At 43.4% G+C, this 22129-nt stretch overlaps 2 protein-coding genes across 3 annotated transcripts in view; one reads left to right on the top strand and one right to left on the bottom strand.

Moving 5' to 3' along the window:
* Positions 1-8: 8 nt before the first annotated feature.
* Positions 9-18393, bottom strand: LOC103143544 (fibronectin-like). Of its 2 annotated transcripts, XM_007560115.2 has the most exons (46): positions 18064-18393; positions 17782-17907; positions 17445-17576; positions 17140-17271; positions 16913-17050; positions 16680-16826; positions 16422-16592; positions 16085-16267; positions 15773-15949; positions 15337-15492; positions 15087-15215; positions 14834-14977; positions 13996-14117; positions 13326-13494; positions 13048-13224; positions 12786-12917; positions 12583-12672; positions 12314-12508; positions 11082-11360; positions 10685-10948; positions 10501-10595; positions 10090-10258; positions 9834-9920; positions 9467-9658; positions 8377-8655; positions 7930-8121; positions 7745-7834; positions 7046-7312; positions 6840-6956; positions 6589-6750; positions 6336-6491; positions 6131-6247; positions 5298-5567; positions 5030-5217; positions 4852-4939; positions 4380-4559; positions 4190-4279; positions 3451-3639; positions 3207-3296; positions 2437-2849; positions 2204-2342; positions 1395-1550; positions 1183-1308; positions 981-1087; positions 809-895; positions 9-722 (listed from the first exon to the last, which is right to left on the bottom strand). In XM_007560115.2, exons 1-46 carry the CDS (start codon positions 18203-18205, stop codon positions 645-647), a joined length of 7329 nt encoding a protein of 2442 aa, XP_007560177.1. In that variant the 5' UTR covers positions 18206-18393; the 3' UTR covers positions 9-644. The 2 variants fall into 2 exon arrangements, with proteins under 2 accessions (XP_007560177.1, XP_007560178.1); XM_007560116.2 differs by lacking the exon at positions 8377-8655.
* A 3085-nt stretch (positions 18394-21478) lies between these two features.
* The window catches only part of LOC103143607 (bifunctional purine biosynthesis protein PURH-like), a 1446-nt gene continuing 795 nt past the window's right edge, over positions 21479-22129 (top strand). Inside the window, exon 1 of the mRNA XM_016675373.1 lies at positions 21479-21515. Within this exon, the coding sequence (XP_016530859.1) occupies positions 21479-21515 (37 nt within the window). The remainder of the gene's footprint in view (positions 21516-22129) is intronic.

Raw genomic sequence — 22129 nt, 5'->3', positions numbered from 1 at the left:
CAACAACATTCAAAATTTAGAATCTCTCCAGCTTTATTAAAACAAGGGACTTTTGTCAAAGACAGAAACAACATTGGCACTGACAAAGTACAAAAATAGACCGGTTCACATTCTCACAGCCTAGTTCAAACATTCGAATAGCGTCATTAAAGGGATGAACTGGTAAAAAAAAAAAAGATGTTAAAGATTCGTCAATCACACACAGTGCGACCCTTCCACCTACAAAACGAAGGGTTACAAAAAAGAACCAGATGCTTGTAGACAATTAAAAATGCCAACTACTTTGCATTCTTAAACACAGTGCTTACTTTCTGACGATGTTTTATGATGAGTAGATCCAAAACATGTCAATGGAAAACAAATGCCAGCTGGATAAGTAGCCTTTATAACCTTATTTACATCTAGCTGTAATGGGTCATTAGAGCCCTCAGTTCAGTCATTAGGCAGGTGTTTTCAACAGTGAACTGACTGGCTTGGAAAAAAAAGATCTGGACAGACCAGGCAGCAGGGCAGGAAGCTACGTGAATGTGCCATAGAAAGTGATAATGCAGTCACACTAACAGCATGGCTTCTACAAGGTGAGACAGTGCAGCAACTGAGGCGGTGACGGAGCGAAAGCAAGAGTCACGCGACCATACGAGAAGTTACTTCTGCGCATTTTGATGAGTGATTCCATCCGCTAGCAGCTCAGGTCGGAGGCACTCGATGGGGCAATGGATATTCTGAAAAATAAGAGTGCAACGTCAACATGAGGAGTTGATGAAAAGAGCTATATTCAATACTTGTAAAAAATATATATTCATCTCACTTTTCGAAGTGTGTTTTCTCCATATCTAATGGACTCCAACAGGGTGACATCAGAGCCTGGTCTGCGGCAGTTCTCACACCGCCATCCCTGTGAGACACAAGCAGGCACACACACGTCAATTAAGGCTCCATCTAATTCACCACAAAAAAACTGAAGGACCGATTTATCAAACCTGTTGTCCTCCATCGCAAGTGCAGGTGCAGATAGCGCCCAGGTACTCCTTCTGCCACTGGCTGCCCACCTGGTAGGTTTTGCCTTCATCGTAACACACCGACGCGTCTGTGTGAAAAGGCGTGCACAGTAAAACTCGGCTGCATCGGAAACTCCTCAACAACGCCGTCAGAAAACGTCTCTGGGTGCGAAAGAAGCCTTACGTGGTTCACACTTAAATTCTCCTTTGCTGTTTCCCAAGCAGGTGCAGCTCATGAGGTGTCCGTTCTCGGCCTGGCGATCCCACTGCTCTCCGACGCGGTAGTTCACGCCGTTGTCATGGCACCACTCTGCAATATGAGGCAAACTTGTAACGGAAATCGAGAGAAACCTGCTCGGTTATGTTCGAATATGTGAGCACTCTGCAAAAACTCACTCGATGAATCGCATCTGAAGTGACCGCCGCCCAGGCAGCGGCACCACAGCTTGAAGCCCGTCTCGGACATGCGCTCCCATTCGCCTCCGACGTCGTGGTAGGTGGCAGTGAAGGCGTCGTAACATGGGTCGTTGGTGGTGGGGACTCCACTCGATACTGGCAGAAGATTAGGATTGGGAATTAAAAAAAAAAAAAAAAGAAAATCACAGATCGACATCATTTTTGTAGTCTGCTTATAAACACGGTTTCATTTTCATAGTATAATGTTGAATATCTAAACAAGTCTCCAGAAATATGAAATCTGATCTGAGAGTTGCAAGTTGTTTCAAATTTATCTTGAATATTTTTCCATCTTAAGGGGTTTTTTTTAGTGAGAATTTTCTGGTTGAAAAGAAAAGGGATTTTAAAATTTGTTTTATATTTCCTCTGGCTATAAATCTGGCTAACTTGCTAAGTATCAACATTTCTGAACTGCATCCATGTGCTGAAGTCTATGCTGACAAAAGTAGAATAAAAAAAAGAGAAAAAATTCAACAAATTTCATTGTTTAAGAACATCATTTACAACTTTTCTGTCATTTTTTTATAAGATAAAATATTTCTAATTAGTTTTTGTAATATTTAATCCCAACATTTAATGCCATTACAGTAGTAACGACTACGAGTCTGTTTCTGCTGCATATTTTCCCAAACGGATCAGAGATGTTATATTTTAAGACATTTTTGTTTTGTCTGCCCCGTTTGGAGTCCAGACTTCCCAGCAGGTCATTGCAGACGCTGCATCGCTATTTCCCCGAACACTGAGCTTACTTCTGTTTCCAGCTGTGACTTTTTGCTCCAGAATCTTGTGTTTGAGCGCGCCCAGCAGCGCCTCCACTATCACATTGTAGTCTTCTCCAGGAGTGAGTCCTATCAGGGTGGCGGTGGTGGCTGTGCTTGGCAGGCGGGCCTGTAAGATCGGGAATTGATTGAATTTGAAATGAGTTACATGGCTCCGGCTGCATGCTGCGCCGACTAAAATCGTTTTGGGTTTTGCTCCTTACCGTGAACATCTTCTCATTTCTGCTTGTGAGAGGATTGCAGGACAGGAGGTAGGAATTGCTCTGCCTGTAAGGCTTCCAGGAGATGCTGGTTTGAGTCTGGGCTTCCTGTGGCACTCCTGTCTCGTTAAAAAGCGAGGCTCTGATGGGAAATTTGAGCTTCACGACAGGCTGCCTATGGCCTTCTGCATCGGGGAGAGGGACAAACACCAGGGGCTCACGGACTTGCTCATTGGGCGACTGCGGGTTGCCTCCATTGTTGTTAAACTCTGTGTACTCCACACCCCCAACTACATCCTGGTTGGGTCCCGTAAACTGGACTTGGTTGTCTATGTGAGTTTCGGGCACATCCAGCCTGTCGCCAGCACCGGTGTGGTACGGCGGCGGCAGAGGCTGGGGAAGCAGGGAGTCTGGCTCTGGGCGGGAGAGACGAGGTTAGGGAAGCAAGCAGGTTAGAAGAGGCAGAGCTACGGCGAAGCTAATTTGTCACAGCCACACAGGACGCGGCACATCTGCAGCTTTGGACTAAAACGCAACTATTTCATGACGTAGCGCTGCAAACACACGCAGATATTTTTGAATGACATTTGTGAAGACATTCAAACTATAAACAGGTATGTTTTTAAAAGAGCCAAACACTGTTTGAATGTAGTAGGCTTTCTACAGCAAAAAAAATGCATTTGAGCAAATAAAAGGAGAGGCTCAAATCTAATATTTTTCCAACTCATTTACCTGCAACCACTTTGTTTTTAATATAAAATGTAAATACTTACGAGTCCTGATCCTTCCCGCCAGAGGTGTGCTCCTCTGTCCGTTCTGGATGACGATGATCTTGATGATGTACTCTGTGGCTGGTTTCAGACCTGAACAGAAACATTGCACATCACGTATAGTTAATTTATTAGTGCAAAAAAAAAAAAAATACAAAGGGTGGCTACTTTGTTTTAAGAAGACTTTGGTACTGTTTAACTCTGAAATTAGATCGTATTAGTTGGACAAGAAATGATTTGGACGTACCAGATATGGTGGCGTAGTTTTGGCCAGCGTGGGGTTGTGGGATGAGCTCCTGCGGGGTTCTTCCCATCTCCTCGTAGGTGATGTAGTATCCGGTGATTTGTGTGGGAGGTGGCTGCCAGGTGAAGGAGATGGTGGTGGGGGTCAAAGATGTAAACTGGAGGCCGGTAGGAGCCTGAACCACGGGTTTAACTGCAGAGAAAAAAAAACCCATCATGCGTGTCATGAACTATTTTCAAAAAAATTAATTCTCCCCCTTTAAGTTTCGACAAATGATGATTTCATTTACAGTAGAAAATAAGTTGCTGCTTTGCTGCTCCAGGACCTGAATGACTTGCCATTATTTATAGAACAATGAATGCAGAAAATCGTGAAGGAGAAAGTCCTTCCATTAGTTCATGTCTTATGTTCTGGTGGTAAAGCAACAATTAAAATATGGATCCTTTTTTTTTTACCTTAAAAAAGGAAAGTATACTTCAAATAAATCAACTAAAGTTTTACAACAAATTCAGTATGTGTTGTTATTGTGAATGTTGGTGTAGTCCAAGTCTTGCTACTAACAAACTGTAAAAAAAAATAAAAATACTTTACACCTACTTAAAAGAAAGCGTATTTTTATTGTGCATCACTCTTCTTAGTCAACCATGTCCATGTGTGACTATAAAGGTCCAATTATGCAAAATTGCCGCATCGATGCTTCCCAAGGTGTCTAAAAGATAAGGCACACCGACTTGTTTTATACCTGTGTGACCCCGGAGAGTAAACGGAGCGCTCCTTGTGTTTCCATTCAGAGTGTACAAGTTAATAGAATAAGTGGTTCCTGGCCGCAGACCTGGAAAAACACAGAAACACGCACACTGTGAAGTGAGACCTATCCAACAAACCACTTCAGATGACAAACCAGTTCATTTAGCTGAGAGATGAGGCCTAACCGGTCAAAGTGTAGGTGTACGTGTCTCCTGGGATGGTCCTTCTGATGGTGTCACGAGAACCGCTCATAGGCGTAGCTTCAAGGAGGAAGCCAGTGACCGTCTCCCCCTTGGAGCGCCAACTCAGAGTTAAAGAGGTTTCCTTCGAATCGGTGACGTGCACACGGCGAGGAGCGCTGACCTCTGCATTGACCAAGTTACAAACAGATCAGTGAGTTCTACAAATGTCTACATCATGGTGGAAGAGCCTTAAGCCTCATCTGTCATTTCTTTATGCCGACTGTTCTCGTAATCTTTCATGGAGGCCTCTTCCCTCTGACCTGCCAGTAATAATAACTCCACTAATGGTTCTGACCAAATAAAGCCTCAGATAAAGCCAAAAAGAAAAAAAAAAAGGAACTAGAAAGATTACAAAATGGCTTCCTCTTGGCAAACAAACGATGAATACATTTTGGGAAGTAGAGAAGCCACAGACCTTCCAGTGTGGTTGCCTCTCCTTCCAGTGGTCTGCTGGTGACAGAGTTCTTCAAGGCGTAGACCTGAATCTGATACGTTGTTGCAACCTAAAGGACAAAAGACATATTACTGATGTGCCACCACTGAATAAAATGTATTTATCTCAGTTTTCATTTGTGTGCAAGAACGTTGTTTACCATAAGCCCTGGTACAACTACACGCGTGGTGTCTGGGGCAACGTTCATTTCTTTACGGGGACTGTTGATATTCTTTGGGGTGACGACCACGCGGTAGCCTGTCAGGCGGGCGTTTGGAGCCCGCCACGTAATCGTGAAGACAGACGGCCCAACCTCAGAGACCATCATGTCGGTCGGCGCAGGGATTACTAAAAGAAAGCCACCGAAGCAAACATTAAGCTTGCATGTACGCGAGTCATGCATAGGAATGTGTTTCCTAAATGCCTACCTGTTGCTTGGGTTCCCACTAACGGCGTGCTGGGAGTCCGGCCGTTGTAGGCGATGACCTTCACTGTGTACTCAGTCCCAGGACGGAGATCTCTCAGCACAGCGCTGTCCTGATCACCTCTGGGGGCCGGGCGAAGTTCTCTCTCTCCCTCCTCTGAGCTGGAGTACAAGACGCGGTAAGACGTCACCGTGCCGTCGGGTCTGTCCCACGTGATGCGCATGGAGGTGGAGTCGATGTCGGAGAAGATCAGGTCCTTGGGATGGTCCATGGCTGCGACACAGAAGAAGGAGGATGAAATATTCCTTTCATAGCAACGCTTGAGCTTTAACTCGTTTTGTTCACCATCTATTTTTACGTCTTATCCTGTTCCCAAAACGAGATTAACTCCACAAAGTGTCCATCTTTCAAGATCTTTTTAACTCCAACCTTTACGTTGTTTAAAACTGTCCATTTCCTTAACAGGCATTTTCACAATTTGTACACTGTCTTTACAAGGGCTGCATCCCAAAAGACATGACTTTACAATGTTGCTGTAGAGACTGAGAACAGCAAATCCGTTGTTTCTGTCTTGTGCTAAACCGGTTTCTAATTGATGGAATAATTCTAAAGGAGCTTTAAAATGAATCTAATTATTTTGATTCAGCTTGTCCGCAGATGTCCATCCTATCCTGTCATTTTCTGACATTTCTCAAGGATTTTCTTTTCTTTCATACATCACATTTAAAGTATGTTTTTCTATTATATACAAGCCTCTTGTATGCATCAAACACATATTTTTTTTATCAAAGCAGCCCTATTCTTGCATCAGTTTCAGATGTTTGAATTACACTAACCAGTGAAAGCATTCTCCACAACAGGGGAGGAGGGTTGTCCACCATTGCCCAAGGCAGAAACGCTGACAACGTACTCAACTGTGGGCATCAGACCTATGAAAGACTTCTCTGTCGTCTCTGCAAAGCAAAAGTAAAATAGGTCAGTTTTTGAGGAAGATACCCTTAAGTATTTAGGAATGTTATGTAAGAACATAGCATATCTTACGGGGAGCCACTACTTCAGAGAAGGAAGGTCCCAAACCATTCTTGGGGGCAACTGTGATTCTGTAGCCTCTGACTGGACCCTGAGGCGGAGACCAACGCACTTTAATGCCGTTGTCGGTCACATCGGTGACCCTCATGTCAGTGGGGGGTTCGGTATCTGAATAAAATGGGAATTAATGAAACGTTTAGATCCCTTCTAACAATAAGATCTCTTAAAACTGTGTATTTTTTTTTTCTTGTTCCCATCATAATACCTGTCCTGTGTGTTATGTAGACAGGCCTGTTGGAGGCAGGGCTGTCTCCTCGTGCTGTGACGGCATAAACCGTGATGGTGTAGTCAGTGCCGGGCCTGAGCCCAGTGATGGTGGCGGTGGTCTGGGAGCCTGGGATCGTAAACTCCTGAGGAGATTCACCACCTAGAAGCAAATAAATAAAATGTTGCCGTCGAACTTTGCACTTTTTGCGAAGTGTGGACCGCATTTGGAAATGAATCACGACTACACACTTGTGCCTCCGTAGGTGATCCTGTAGTTCTTCACTTCAACAGAGGGGGCGTCCCAGCGGATGGTGATGCTGGTAGGTGTGGATGACGTTACCTCAAGATCAGTGGGTGCATCAGAGACTGAAAAGCAGTAACAGAAAAGAGGTAAAAGAATGACATCGGTCATAATCAAAGATTAAAGGGATCTCACTTCAAAAAAAAAAACTCACTGGTGGCTTGCGTTCCAGTTAGAGGTTGACTTTCCTCATTGTCGTAGACGGCGTACACATATATCATGTACTCAGCCTCGGGTTCCAGTCCGGTCACAGTGAAGTGGTTCTTGGATGGGGGCAGCCTGTCGTCCTTGGCTCGCCCACCGCTTGTCTTCTGGTACCGAAATCGGTAGCCCGTGATAGGAGATATGGGAGCCTGCCACTGAACAGTGAAGGAGTTGGTCCGGATGTCGGTGAAGCGCAGGTCAGTCGGCGAGTCCAGAACTGGAAGGAGGTTTTAGGAAATTGAACTGAATTGGAAATCAGCATAAAAACAAATCTGGAAAGAAATCTAAAACAACAGTTTGAAATGACTTGGAGGCCGTTTCATTTTAATAAATGTGGACAAGGGAGAAGAAATTAAAGCAAAAATTCTTCGCAGACGAGCGGAAAGTTATGTCTTTAAGTGATGTGAATCATCCATTCATTGGGTTTTCATCTATCAGCTGTTAAGATCCACACAGATTCTCACAAAGACTTTCATAAAGTCTGGAGAACTACTGATCGAGAACAATATGAGGCCAGGGATGGTTCTGACAGGTCTAAACTATATGAAACTACATGCAGTTTTCACCATATAAATGATGAAAATTGAGTTTTTGTCATTTTCCGTCAGCTTTCACATCTTCATAAGACAGCCTACTCCGTAATACTCACTCGTTCTCTGAGTCCCTGTAGCAGGTTCACTTTCTCGTTCACCGTAGACGCAGACAACACTGATACGGTACTCCGTGTTGGGCTGCAGGTCTTTATAGAAAAGAAGAGAAATAATAATAATAATAATAATTGCAACATGTAATTTTGCTGTTGCAACAGACACCGTAAACTGTGTGTTGTCTTACTCTGCAGCAGGAAGGTATTAGTGGCGCCACCAACATTGACTTCCTTTACGTCGTCGTCCGTGTTCACGGGGTGGTAGCGGATTACAAAACGAGAAATTTCACTGGGCGTGGCGATGTTGGGGATGGTCCACGTCACTCGGATGTGGTCTGGACCCACACCTCCAAACTGCAAGTTGGTTGGAGCTGGCACAGCTGGAAGAATGGAAAATTGAAGGTTATCTATGGACAAGACATTATTTAAATGAGACACTATGCACATTTTACAGCTAAATTCAACAAAAGGCATATGAATGGTTTGATTTGATGAAAGGAATAAGTCAGATTTTGTAGAAATCGGTATTTGCACATAAAAATCGACACAAGGGTCAAACAAATAAAACGCAGAGTGTGTCGCTGTGTCTCTGAAAATAAATTTCCCTTGAATTAAGTGGTAAAAAAAGAAATCACCAGCTTCGGTCTGTTTTGTGTATGTGGTCGGCTTGCTCTCTCCCTCCTCTGTAACTGTGACGATAGTGATGTCATAGTCCACGCCGGGCTCCAAACCGTGAATCGTGTAATAACCAGCGGACGCCTCCACCATGTCTTGAAAGATGGGCATGCTCTGGCCTGAGGTAACTACCGTTATGCGGTAAGCAGTGATGGCGGTAAAGTTTACAGGGATCCAGCGCAGGCCAATGGTGGTGTCAGTAACGTCGACGAAGTCAACGTGAGTTGGGACGGGGATCTCTGAAAAGCGGTTAGAGCAGTTCCCAAGCACAGGCAAAACCAGACAGAAAGGAGAACAGAATTACATCAGCAACGTGTCATTCCAATTAAAGCAGTCAGAGAAGTACTGGGTAACAGAAGCCATGCCAAACAACAACACAGCAAATGAAAAAAAAACAAAAAAACAACAGTAACCATCAATTAAAATGAAAAAATGCATGCAATGTTTAAAGGTACTGGCCATGCTGGAGAGTTTGTATTAAATGTGATCTTCATGCAGTTCACGGCTCATCCAGTGATCATGTTAGTTTTAGCATTTAGCACTGCTTTTGCACAAAGACTTAAAACCTTCTTGAAGGTTTTTAATATCTGGCTTAATGTTTGACAAACATTGTCCTTGCCTGAGATGGAAAGCGGCTAACAGTGTTTTTGCTGTATTTACCAAAATAAGACAAAAATTTTGGATCTATCCTCCACTTCATTGTAATAAGAATCAACCTTTCTTATGGTCTTTATAGGAGGTTTTGGGTTAGTTTCTGTTCATCCACAAGATATTTTTACTTGTATACAATTACCTGAAGACTGGCTGAAAAAGAGCCTTACAACAATTATAGGAAATCAGGCTTCTTGTTGTTAACAGGGTCTGTTGTGCTGCTGCCCCTGCTATGTGTTTTGTTTTGAGATTTTTGGTTTGAAACTTTTGCCCAGAGATGAGAACAAAGATACAGCTTTAGGTTATTTGAATAATAAACCAATCTGCCTACTAACAAGACGCTTTCTTTTGGCACAGCTGTGGGGTTAACAGGGAAAGATGCCTTCCTGGCGGCTCTACCTGGGGTGACAACAGTGGATATCGGTACGCTCTCCACTGGTCCCTTGAGAGTGAATACGCTGACGTTGTACTCCACCCCCAGGTTGAGGTTTTCTAGAAGGCATGTGTTTTGATCCGCTGCTACAAACTCCTCCAAAAAGTTCCCTCTGTGGCCACTGCTTGGCGTGCTTGTCACTCTGTAGCCAGAGATCCCTGCGGAGAATAGGGGAGTGAAAGAGTTTTGAAAAAGTTGGACACATTATCAAATGATTGTGAGAAAGAGGTAATGGAGACATTCGTCCAGGTGGGTTGGGGATCTAAAGCCAAGGTCTAGACTGGGTCCCATCCAGCAGCTTGGCGGTGCGTGGGGTGCTTAGTCAATATTTACCTGATGTCCTGGAGGCTGTCCAGTAGACCGTTAGATCTCCCGTGTCCGGGTTGGACACCACCCTGAGGTCAGTCGGAGGAGACACAGCTGCACAAGAGAAAAGATTTTATGCAGCTGTTAAGGTCTCGCCAAATTGTTTAAACAGTGCTCACATAAGCATTACATCATTCTGGCTATAAACACTTTAACAAAGATTCATGCTGAGCAGCCGTTATCAGATCTGTTTTCACTCCAGTCAAATGAAATGCAGACGCACTGGTGACAACGTTGCGGGTGATGGGGTTTCCACGGTTGCGGCCGTTGAAAATGGGTTGAACGCTGTAGGTGTACTGAGTTCCTGGGTACAGACCACTGATGTCAATACGCCCAGAGTCCGAGGTCTCTTCTCTAGGAGATTCACCTTCCTCACTCGGGAGCACAGAAAGCTGAAGAAAGCAAAGAGAAAACGTTGTGATCAGCAGATACTCATAAGATGTAGCACAGCATCTAAAATCTGCTCCCAACTGACCAAAACGACACGCTGAGATTTCAGCAAACAACTAATCTCCTGGGGTTAGTTGCCTAACTAATCAGCTTCGTATATTGAAGAAGGAGATGTAGCTTTTCACTGATGTATAAAAACAGCGACAGTTTTGGAGTTATCGGAGCAAAACGGCGGTGACCTTACCTTGTAGCTGAATCTGCGAACAGGTATCCAGCTAATAATGATGGAGGTGTCTGTGACCTCGGTGCTGAAAGGAGGAGCATTTCCCAACCGAGGATCTGCAAACAAGACAGAAGACATGAGTGAAACCTCCACATAAAAAAGACATTCTAGCCTGGGGTGAAAGTTTTCATTCAATTCAACTGACTGGTAGTGAAATACGCAGTGGTTCCCTCGCTCAGCTCATTGTTCTGCACAGAGTGTAACTCTGCTGTGTACTGCGTGTCTGGGCGCAAATTCTTTAAGGGGTACTGTGTGACCACTCCGGGGATTCTCCTCTCAACGGGGCTGGAGCCCTCGATGCTCAGGAGGAGGCGGAAACCAGTGACAACAGCGCGGGGAGCATCCCAGATGACCAGTGCGCTGTCATGTCCGACGTCAGTGAAACGTACGTTTGTGGGCGAGTCAGGTTCTGCAGGGGAAAAGAAGACATAACCCATGTGAAAAAAATCTGTCTGTGTTTTGTAATCTGTTTTATTTCTTTTTTTTTTTTTATAATCTGAGCTTTGAAGTTTAAAAAAATAAATAAAAACAGTGCCCCCTACTGGTGGATTTTTCTCCAACAAGCGGCTGGCTCTCAGAATCGCCTCTGACGGCATAGATGTAGAAGCGGTAGAGCGTTCCGGGCTGCAGGTGGGTGATTTCAGCGTACGCGTTGGGGGAAACGGGCAGCTGAAGGGGCCGCAGCTCGGTGCCGTCCTGGCCCATTGGTGAGAAGACCACCCTGTAGCCGGTAACCTCGGTGGGAGGACCCGCCCAAGTAATGCTGATCCTGGTATCTGAGACCTCGTAGAACTGCAGGTCGGTCGGCGCTGGGATCTTTTCTGTGGAGAGGAAAAGATTTGGTCACACATAGTTAAATATCAGGTGTTTCTCATGACGTTTATTGAAACTCTGGAGAACAAACATCTGTTAAGCATTACTTCTTACAAGGATGAATACTCACTTTATGGTTTAGAGCAGCTATGACTTTTGCCTCATTGGTATTTGATGATCTGTGTAACCCAATAGCTATTCTTTACTTGTTATGTGCATATTATTTTTTTATCATAAAGCAAATGATCTGTGAAATATTTGCAAGACCTCTACCATATTTATATTAGACAAGGAAGAAAGGTAATAATAATAAATAAATAAAAAACCCAAGTGTTTATAATGATCAAAAAGGAAACATCCAGCTTGTTTTCAAATTCCAAACTTGAAAGGTAAGTCCAATAAAGGTTTTAACAGTTTCCAAGTTGAGCTTTTGCCAAAGTTTGGCTCAAACAAGGTGGAAAATCCAGAGCAAATACTAAAGCAACAGAAGGAATGAAAGTGATAGTCGGTTCCTACAACATCTGTTTTTATTTTTCAAGGATTGATTTCCCAGTCCAGCCACAAGAAAGTAAAAGAAATGATGATCTTTTATAAACGTTGTGCTAAGGATTTATGAGGTGTTTGTGCTTTAGTAGGGGTGTTGGCTCCATAAGCATTTGTCCTTCCAAGTGTTAAAACTTTATCTTGAAAGGCTTTGCCGACCCCCCCCATAAATCACGTGCTTGTCAAAACTCAGACTGCGAAGATGAGAAAAATATTTAACTTACTATTGAAGTTATATCATATAATCGATGCCTGACAGCTTGTTTTAATAACCTTCCACATCGTAAGAATTGTTTTTCTAAATCTAATCAGCTAAACCAAAGAGCCATCCAGCTTCATACGTGTGGTGCTGAATTTGATTATCTGTGCAGTTATCTTATTTGCAACATATCGCAAAGCAGCCACTTATAATGTGTACCTCGTCTTTGCGAGCCGGCCGTGCTGACCCGCACAGAAACAGGCTCACTCTCCAGGTTTTCCTCCACAGCATAGATACTGACGTTATAGAGGAGACCTGGGCTAAGGTCCACCAGGGTTACTGAAGTCTCCGACTCAGGGAGGATGAGCTCGGTGCTGCTGCCTTCCTCTGACGGAGTGTAAACCAAGCGGTAACCTGCGAGCACATGCACGGAGTTGACTTACACAGCCCAAACATTCGAGTAATAAGCGCAGAAAGCCGGTTGTTACCGGTGATCGGAGCCTGAGGTCTGCTCCAGCTGATGCGGATGGAGGTTTCCGTGATCTCATCCACGGGAAGCAAAGTGGGTGTATCAGGAGCTGGCGGAGGAAATCAGGGAAGTTATGCAAACAAATTTTACAAAGTTGGACAAAATTTGATGTATTCTCAATTTTCTTGTTATTTAAGAAGAGTGGTAGAAATTTTTTCCAACCGGTGGTCTGTGAGGTGGTCAGGATGAGGTTCGGGTGTCCGTCTCCCTCGGGCATCTCGTACACACTGACGTTGTATCTGCGGCCAGGCTCAAGATCGGAGATGGTGACCGACGTGGTGGTGCGGGGAACATCTGACGAAGCACAAAAAGGTTTGATGAAACACCCAAGAGGTTATTAGTTACAACACAGCTCAAACAGTTAAATGCGAATGTGCTTTTCAAGTTTATTCCAAAGTAAATTAATTCTGAGTCAAACACTCACCCAGGTACTTTGGTGTAGAGCCCTCCTCGATGAGCTCATACTCCAACCTAAAGCCAGAGATGGTAGAAGAAGCCGAGGTCCACGACACCACAAAGCTGTTGGAGGTGATCTCTGTTATCGACTCAGACATGTCCACAATCGGCGGAGGTGGCGTCGTCTCTCCTTCCCATGTCTCCACTTTTTGGGATTAGTTGGGTAGGGGAGAAAGGCATTTTCTTTAAGGAAGTGTTCTTGATTTTGTGGCATTCAAAGATTGTTAAACCCTGCAGTGAACTTACAGGAGCCGTAAGCGGTTGTAAAATCGAAACGCGTGACCTCGCGTTGCCCAAAGTGCATAATGCTGATCAGCTGACCCTCGTAGGTCACACCTGGACGCAGTCCACCGATGGTGTAGGAATTGAGGTGGCCAGGAATGGTGACCTCCCTCCATGGGTTACGACTGTTTTTCTACAAAACAGAGTAAAAAAGACAAAGAGCTGAAGGCTTCCAACTCTGTTTTATGATGAAGAATATTTCCTCTCATGCTGCTGAGAAGCTTTACATAAACAGAGGTGACAGTAAGCTTGTTAAATGAAACTAACTGCATCCATGAGAGCTCTTCAACTTAAACTAATGATCCTGGAAGTCATTTGATGATAGGCGGTGTCCAACCTAGACAGGTTACCAGTCCATCAAAGAACCAAACTCAGACAAAAAAAAAATGCAACATTTCGACAGGAAGCACTCAAAAGAAGGCTTCACCTGCACAGGGAATGTGTGTAAACTAGCTGGAACAACAGTATGTGTCACAGAGAGTTCATGGACTCAAACTTTGGACTAAATCAACAAAGACTTTCCACCTCATTCACAACTTTTAGCCACAAACTCTATGCATTCTCACAAAAAAATAAAAAAAATAAAAAAATCACCAGGGAAGATAAAATTCCTAAAAATCTCAGTGTGACTTACAAGTCTCCATTTGAGGATGTACTGGGTGACATGGGTAGACGGTGGCACATTCCACTGAATGGGGTGGGAGTCTGGCTGGCTTCCTGCTTCTGTTATGAGCACCTGGACGGGTCTGGAGCCGCCTGGGGAGTATCAGCAGCAAATGGTCGAAGAGGCATCAGTAAAAAGCACAAAATGAAAATGTGGCTTACATAAAGAAAAAGAAAAAGACTTGTGAATAACATGACAGTGTGACCTGCGGAGGAGACCCGGGGACTGTTTGATGAGTTACAACTAAACGATTCAGAGTTTTGGGACAGAATCAAACCGCCAGACGACGCTAAACCGGCTCAACACCTACTGACGGCTGACAGTCTGAAATGACACCTCCGCGTTATATTCATCACTTTTATTTGCCCCCTCGTTCTCATATGAACTCATTGCACAGGCTCACCGGTTGTTCACCCTGCACAAACAGTGCATGGCCCTGATAGAACGATAAGCATCACAGCTGTCCCTTTTTAGGTCAACATTAGCTCCTCGACTCAGTTCAAAGTAACAGTTTAGGCAACTTTTGTGTAAATAAGGACAGGAGGTTTTCCGAAACTTTTGCCTGTCCAATGAATTATTTTATCTGAGCAGGACAGCAAACATTACTCAGCAACAGGTGGGGGAGGAGAAAAAAACAAACAAACTGTAAACTTCAAAGGTTAAAGGAAATGACAGGGGTGTTGAGACTGAAAAAAACAAATCCAGCAACAGGAGCTCTGTTTTACATACAACATAGGATGGTAGGTAACTTTGCAAGAAATTAGCATTCGCTAAATTCTGATGTTTATGGAAGGGCATTTTCTCTTACCTGGGTAGGCCTGCAGCGGTTCGCATCCCATTTCTCCTCTTCCTTTGCCATAGCAAGTGCATCTGTAGTGATACCCACTGATGACTTTGTCCCACTGCTCTCCAATCTGATAGACCACATTGTTTTGTTGATCTCTGCACTGATCTAGTAGAGGAAAACCAAGCAGATGGGAAAGCTGAGCTGGTTGGACAGAGAAGGTTGGATGTGGAAATGTGGAGCATTGACCAGCGAAGATAGTGAGCCACAACCCAACCTATAGCATCGCACTTCCAGTAGCCGCGTCCCTGTCCGAAGCAGGTGCAGTTCATCATGTGACCCTCGTTGTGGCGCTTAGAGAACTGCTGGCTGACTTCATAGGTCAGGCCATCAACAACGCAGTTGTCTGAACACATAAAGAGAAGCATGGATTTTCTCTCCAAACTCGAAAGCTTTCAAATGCGCGTCTTCTCAAGACAACTTTAAATCATCTTTATTTCAACTCTGCATGGAGTCAGTTGTCTCACCTCGCAGCTGCGAATGGGCAACGCAGTTCCACTCTCCACGGCCATTTCCCAGGCAAGTGCACTCCATCATGTGACCCATGACGTCATGCCGTTTGTCCCACTTGTCTCCGACACGGTGCATCACTCCGTCATTGGTGGTACATACCTCCTCGTGGGCTAATTAGGAAAAGAGTAATTAAATGCATAAAACCAACTGTTTTTTTTGTTGTTTTTTTTTCTTGCGCGTGCAGTTCAAACAGTTCCGTTTAGAGCTGTGCTACATTTGTGGATGTGATAGCCTTTACCAGCAATTTTTTTCATACTTAATTATTTGCCTTGGAAAAACAGAATTTAGATAAATTAGATAAATCTTCTGGAATATTTTGAATCTTTTTGCTTAATATTATGAATTTACTGGAAACCTGACAAAACATCTGACAAAACACTTCACACTAACCAGCCATGGGGCAAAATCCAAAACGCTGGTCCACGTCATAGTTGTAGGTGGTACCGCACCATCTCATGCCGTCACGGCGGCCATCACTGGTACAGTCTGTGTAGTTGCGACCGCTGTAGAGGTACGGGAAGTGGCAGAGGGCACCATTGGAGTTCCCACCTTGTGTCACCACAACGGCTGCAATTTTCACAGAAATGATATAGTTACTCCCAAGCTCTAATCTGGCTAACGGTAACAAAAGTCAACACAACACCTCGACAAAGTCACTGTCGTTGTTAAGGTAAAAACGACATCTCTGCTTCAGAGTCTCACCAAATTTTTCTGTGCAGAAGGAATACTGCTGATCTCTCTCGTAGTCGGATGTCGTGGAGCACCAGAGCTGCCCGTCAGTGCGTCCATCTGAAGTGCAAGAGTAGTACGTCTTTCCCATGAAGACAAAAGGGAAAACACACGACTGGCCATTAGAATTGCCGCCGTACGCCTGGTTCTTGGCCTCTGCATGAACATGAGTGGAAATAATTTAGTAAGAACAGACATAAAGTGACAGAAATCAAAATTGAATTTGCGCAAAAAATTCAGTTTGCACTACAGCGGTACCCTATTTTTCAGTGAGAAGCATATTTTCTGTTCCATTTCAATATACACTCACCCCATTCCTGACAGCTGACTCCATTGCCCAGGCATGTACACAACATCTGTTTGCTGCCCTGGCTCCTGATCCAGCGGTGCCCGTCAAAGTACGAGGAACCAGAGTCTGTGCGGCAGGTTCCTTCGGCGGTGGGCACATGACGATGCAGCAGAGCCTGGGTTACACCAGTGCCTGTTAACAGATCATTAAAACTGTGTCAAGGACTAAAGTTACAGGATATTTATTTGTGTTTACATGACCGCCTTTAACAGAACTCACCTCGGCCTGTGCTCTGTCCTTGACAACTCGATTCTCCCCTGCCGTTACCCAAGCACACGCACTGCATAGCGTTTCCCCTGACGTCAGTTTTTGTCCAGGTGTCTCCGATCCGAAAAGACCTCCTGGTCTGGGGGTCATTGCAACGGTCTGGTTCGGAAATAGTGACAAATGAGCTTGCGCTGAAAAATCAAACCAGGCCTATTTGCTTAAACGCAGATTCAGTTCGTACTTACTCCTTGAGGTACAGCTGATACGTCCATTTCCTTCTCCAAGGCAGGTGCAATCCAGCATCATCCAGCCTTGGTATGGTCTTTCCCAGGTCTCACCAACCAGATACGATGATGCAGCGTAGCTGTCAAAGCATTTTTCAGCTGGAAAGATAAAAAGCAGAGTAATGGGTAAGCACGGTTCAGGATTAAACGGTTAAAAGGGTTTTAATGCTTTCAGGGGAGACACTCACCCACAGGTTTGCATGTCCATTCTCCCTTGTTGTTCCCAAGACAAACACACTCCAGCATGTATTCACCGCTCTCATGAGGTTTCTGCCAAGTTTCCCCAATTTTATAAGACCTCCCACTATCATGGCAACGGTCTGTCGATCACAAAAAGATGTTTATTATTGATATAACAAATATTACTTTTGCATCTTGGACACGCATCTAACACTAAAAGGCAACACGGTGTCATGCAGCATTAATAAACAAGTTCTCTGTCGTTTCACATCGACATTTGTCCTGTGAGCTTTAGAATGAAAGTGTAACCTACATGCTATGGTACAGCTGATCTTTCCAGAGCTGACGCAGGTGCAGTCCCACATCAGCCCGTCCTTTGGTCTCTCGTAGATTTCTCCCACCCGGTATGTCCGGGCATTGTCCTTATCGTAGCAGGTCTCGTCCGCTGAGACAAAAAAACAGAGGAAGCACAAAGGTCAAGAGTTATTGTGTGGCTATATTGGACTGTTGTCCTGCATTTGTCTAAAAATACTCAAATCTAACATCTGGATCTTTCAAGCACTTTTACTTTGCTTGTCAGTGCTTTAATGAAAACGTCTGAAATTGTTGACATTGGCTTGGAGAGGTGGACTTCAGATTTTTTGACTGACCTGCAGGCTTTGTTTTGCACTTGATGCCCGCTGCTCCATTGCAGGTGCAAACCAATGTACTTCCACGGTAGGGTTTCTCCCACTGCTGGTTCCGTCGGTAAGAGTTACCATTCTCCTCACAACTGTCTGAAAAGTAAAAACGTGAAACCACACATTATGAGCTGCAGTTAGCTTAAGTTGAATCGCTCTCAAAACAAACATTAGATGCAACATCTCACATTTCATTCCAATCCGTAAGTTTAAAAGCATCACAAAGTCACACACGAAACAACTTGTGTTTACCTGGAGAGAGAGCAGATGAGTCATACAGGTCTGGATACACCTGATACTGACCGGTTTGCCTTTTGCTCTTCTTCGGGGCGCAGTGGACTGCGCTACTTACGCACAGCGCAACCAGCAACCCCGTCAGTGGGCCACTAGTCATTTTGTGGATGGACACGGATTTTAATGCAAAATTTAATAATAATAATAATAAAAAAAAAAGTTTAACTACAAAAAGAGCATCTACAAAAACAGGAAGACAGAAGGAGGTGTGTAGAAGCCAAAGCTTGGAGAGATTTTTTTTTTGGAGATTCAGTTCTCTGCGGCTGCCTCTCCAGGCAGTTCCGACTGCAGCTTTTGCACCAGAATGAGGAGAGGCGAGAGAAGCGGTTTTATACCAGGACGCTGCTCTGCCCCTGGGGGAGGGATTTTTACTGGAGTTTGGGTCATCCTCCTGCGTGTGAGTAATACTCACCCGTCACTTTCAGTGCACGAAATCAGTCAAAAATAACTGTAAGGTGTAAAACTAGTGTCGAAACTACAGAAACGGACTAAACATTTGTGCATGAATTGTTCTAAATTCAAGATAGCAGTAATTTATTGTACTGATAAATCAAGTACAATATTTATTCTACCGCCATCTACTGGTATTTTTGTGGAAGGACGGCTGGACTTATTTTTGTTCAAATTCATTTCAGTAGTGTCTTTACTAACATCTATCGCAGCATGCAAACATATTTTGTCCGTAAAGAATGTGTAAAGAATATGCACCCTTTCAGAAAGAAAAACTAAATGAAGTGTGGGACTATAGCATGGTAAAATAAAGTCAAACACATTCACAAATCCATTTTTTTAAATTGGACTCAAACTGCAACATGAGATGACCTTCAGCAATATCAACTCAAACCTTCGTCTCAGTCATGCAATATATACCAACCTGATTTATTTATGACTTTATGTACTTGCTGTCTTCAAGGCCCAATCTAGTCAGTTAGACCATCAACATGCACATACATGGTCTTATTAACTTCTCAGCAGTTGGCATTGACTGTTAGCATCATCCAGCCATAGAAAAAGAAAAAAAAAAACTCCAAACTTTTCATATTTACTTACCTACACTTTGTTTTTTCAACATCAGAGAAGTTTAGTTCTGGTGTTCTCCTGCTATGGGAAATTTGAACAAGCTTTATACTTTTACAATAAGAACATAGAAGTAGGTGCAGAGTATATGTTTTTTTTTTTATTATTTATTAAATTTACTAGACGATGTCACACTTATGTCAACTCAGCTGAATAAGGAGAAGTGAAACCCTGCTAGACTGAGGCTGAAGGTCACACATCTTATTTCTGTCTAGTTTGAGAAATACTTTTTTTTTCCCCCCTCAAAATTTCTCATGAGTCATTTCATAACATTTATGCATGGCTTTACAAAGAATTTTATTCTGTGCTAAAAAGAATAGGAATATAGATAACCTTCTAGCATTGCTTTCCAAACCAATTCTTTGTTCCACAACTTATGCCAAACCTTCATTTAAATCTAAATCTCGTAATTTGCTCTAATAAAATTATGGGTTCTTCAGCAAGAAACAGATTTAATTAAGGTACCAGAAACGTATTAAAAACATAGTCACGTTTCCTTACATGGAACAGCTGTTTTTCTTTTTTTTGTTTTTGTTTTTTTCCAAACTGCCTGGTTTCGTTCATCGTGTCGCTTTTCCTTTCCTTCATTTTGACCTGTCTGGTTAAGCTCAGCGTGCCAGACACAAATAAACAGCTTCGTTTAATTTTCTTGACTTTTACACTCAGCTTCAATTTGAAGCAAGACAAAGGACGAGGTCTTGTTATGATCCTTGAGCATCCAAGTTTTGCCAAATGTATTTATGGATCTCGCCTGGAAAGTATTTTTTGCTGTATACAGCAACTCCTGTCACAATACATAAGAAACAAGCGGAGCCAGCGGCAACGAACATAAAACCAAAATTTGGGGAAACAGCGGGGGAATGAAAGCATAAACCCTGTTGGCTGAAGTGAGCAAAACTGAGTCATCATTTTCTTCCATGTGGAAAAAGCTTTTAAATTATTTCCATTTGTGGAACAGCCCTAAACTGTGCAGGATCAAAATACCTCAGACCTTAAGGTATCATTTAACTGGCGTTTCCAGGTCCAGTGATGCTATACCCCAAGCTTCCTGGATGTTCACTCATGCAGCATGGGTGGGAAACTTATGCAAGAACGAAAAACATAAAAAAAAAATAAAAAAAATCCCATCCTGAATTCCTGCTATTATGGTACATTATGGGTTTGGGGTATTGTGATGTAACGTCTTTGGAGGTTTGGTGAACCTTATATGAATTTATGAGCTGTCCCTGTGGAAGCTTCTGGAAGGCAGCCTGGCTTTTGTCAAGTGTTTCACCTCATCTCTTGTTTTCTTTCTTTGTCTGTTTTTCTTGCATAACATCCATGTTTTCAAGCAGGATTCATCTCCATGCCGCAAGTTTCTGTAGTGACTTATATGAAGGAGTTAGCTGGGGCCTGGGTTCCACTTTTTAGACTGTTGTGATTTTTCAAGAATATCAGAGAAACACTGAACATGGTTTATGCTCAAGAAATGGTTGCATACTCTAAAATTTATGTTTTTTTGTTTGTTTGTTGTTGTTTTTTTTACATTTGCAGTACAATTTAAAAAGTTGTTGGTAGCTACAAAGTCATTTCTTTTTATGCATAGAACAACTTCTATATTTCAAAGATTGCACAAGTAAAGTATTTTTTTCAGCAGTTCAGCATTTTTAGTCTTTTAAGGCAAAGTTTGTTGTCTTAAAAAGATAAAAGGGTTTGGTTAACGATTAACGATTGGATTTGGTGATGAATCTGAAAAAGAAATTAATTTTTGGTGTTGAAAACTAAATAAAAGGCTTTTCCATCGTCTTGTCTGAATAATGAAACAGAAAATTAAACTTCTTAAACCTCCACCTCCACACGGGAATAATTCTCCATTATGAGGTGCCTCATCGAAAATAAATGAATCCTACGAGTGCAGCTGTCTCCATTTGTCCCTAATTTAAAGTTCACCAAAAGCTTCAGAGGTTCAGCAGATGGAAAGCCTTGGGTCGGCTTGTTTTCAAAGTTTGGTTCTCCACCCTAAACTCACTAAACTGTGGCTTGGCACTTCAGAGAGCGAGAGCCAGATGGCCTCAGATGGATGGGATAGGAGTGGGGGTGGGAGTGAAGTATTTTGGGGGCCTGGGGGTGTGAAGTAACTGGGGTTGAAATGAGTTAATGATTATTTTGAGCAGAAATGTTGAAAGTTGAGATGATGGGTTTTATGCAATTCAAGGGAGGAGATGAGCATCGTCCGCTGCCGTCTCCATGTCCCACCGGTGCACTGCTGTTCAGAATATAAGCAGAATATAAGCAGAGCGTTGAGCTATAAAGGAGCATGACAGTTATGCAGAGGTTCATGCCCCAGACTGTCGGTTGGTGACTGAAAATAGTTGAGCAACACACTTTTAGTTTGTCAGCATTCTCACCGGTCAGCATCATGAATCAGTCCAAAATTTCTGCACAGGATGTGAAGACCGGGTGCTGCTTAGCTGTTGACACACTGGAGAAGTCACCCTTGCGAACGCAAACGCTCTGAAGATGCATTAATCAAAAATTCCATAACACAACGCAACAAAAACAGCGTCGCTGTGGAAACGAGATTGGGTGGGGACCCTTTGTAGAGCGATACAAAGGTCAGGTCAGTGACTGGCGCTGATGGTGGATCTTCTTCCACTGAATTACATACTGAGTCACAAACTCACACGCCCATGTCATGAGGTACCCAGTGTCCAGAGGAGCAAGTCGGTGCTAAGACGGCGTGCCAAGTTGTTAGTGCAAAAAGAATAGACGGCTTTACCTGCGGCCTTTGTTGTCCTCATGCTGAAAGCAACACAATAACTTTTAGACCAAGCTAAATGCAAGCAGATGTTCATAAATTGGTATTGGCTTGAAGGAAGAAATAAAAAGCAGCAGGGATTAAACTGAATCTTTTCTCCATGTTCTTATTTACCTAACATAGGGGTGCCCAAAGTCCTGCATGCTTAAG

This window comes from Poecilia formosa, unplaced genomic scaffold (assembly GCF_000485575.1).
Source record: "Poecilia formosa unplaced genomic scaffold, Poecilia_formosa-5.1.2 Scaffold113, whole genome shotgun sequence".
Taxonomy (NCBI): Eukaryota; Metazoa; Chordata; class Actinopteri; order Cyprinodontiformes; family Poeciliidae; genus Poecilia; species Poecilia formosa.
This window is presented reverse-complemented; position numbering and strand designations above follow the sequence as displayed.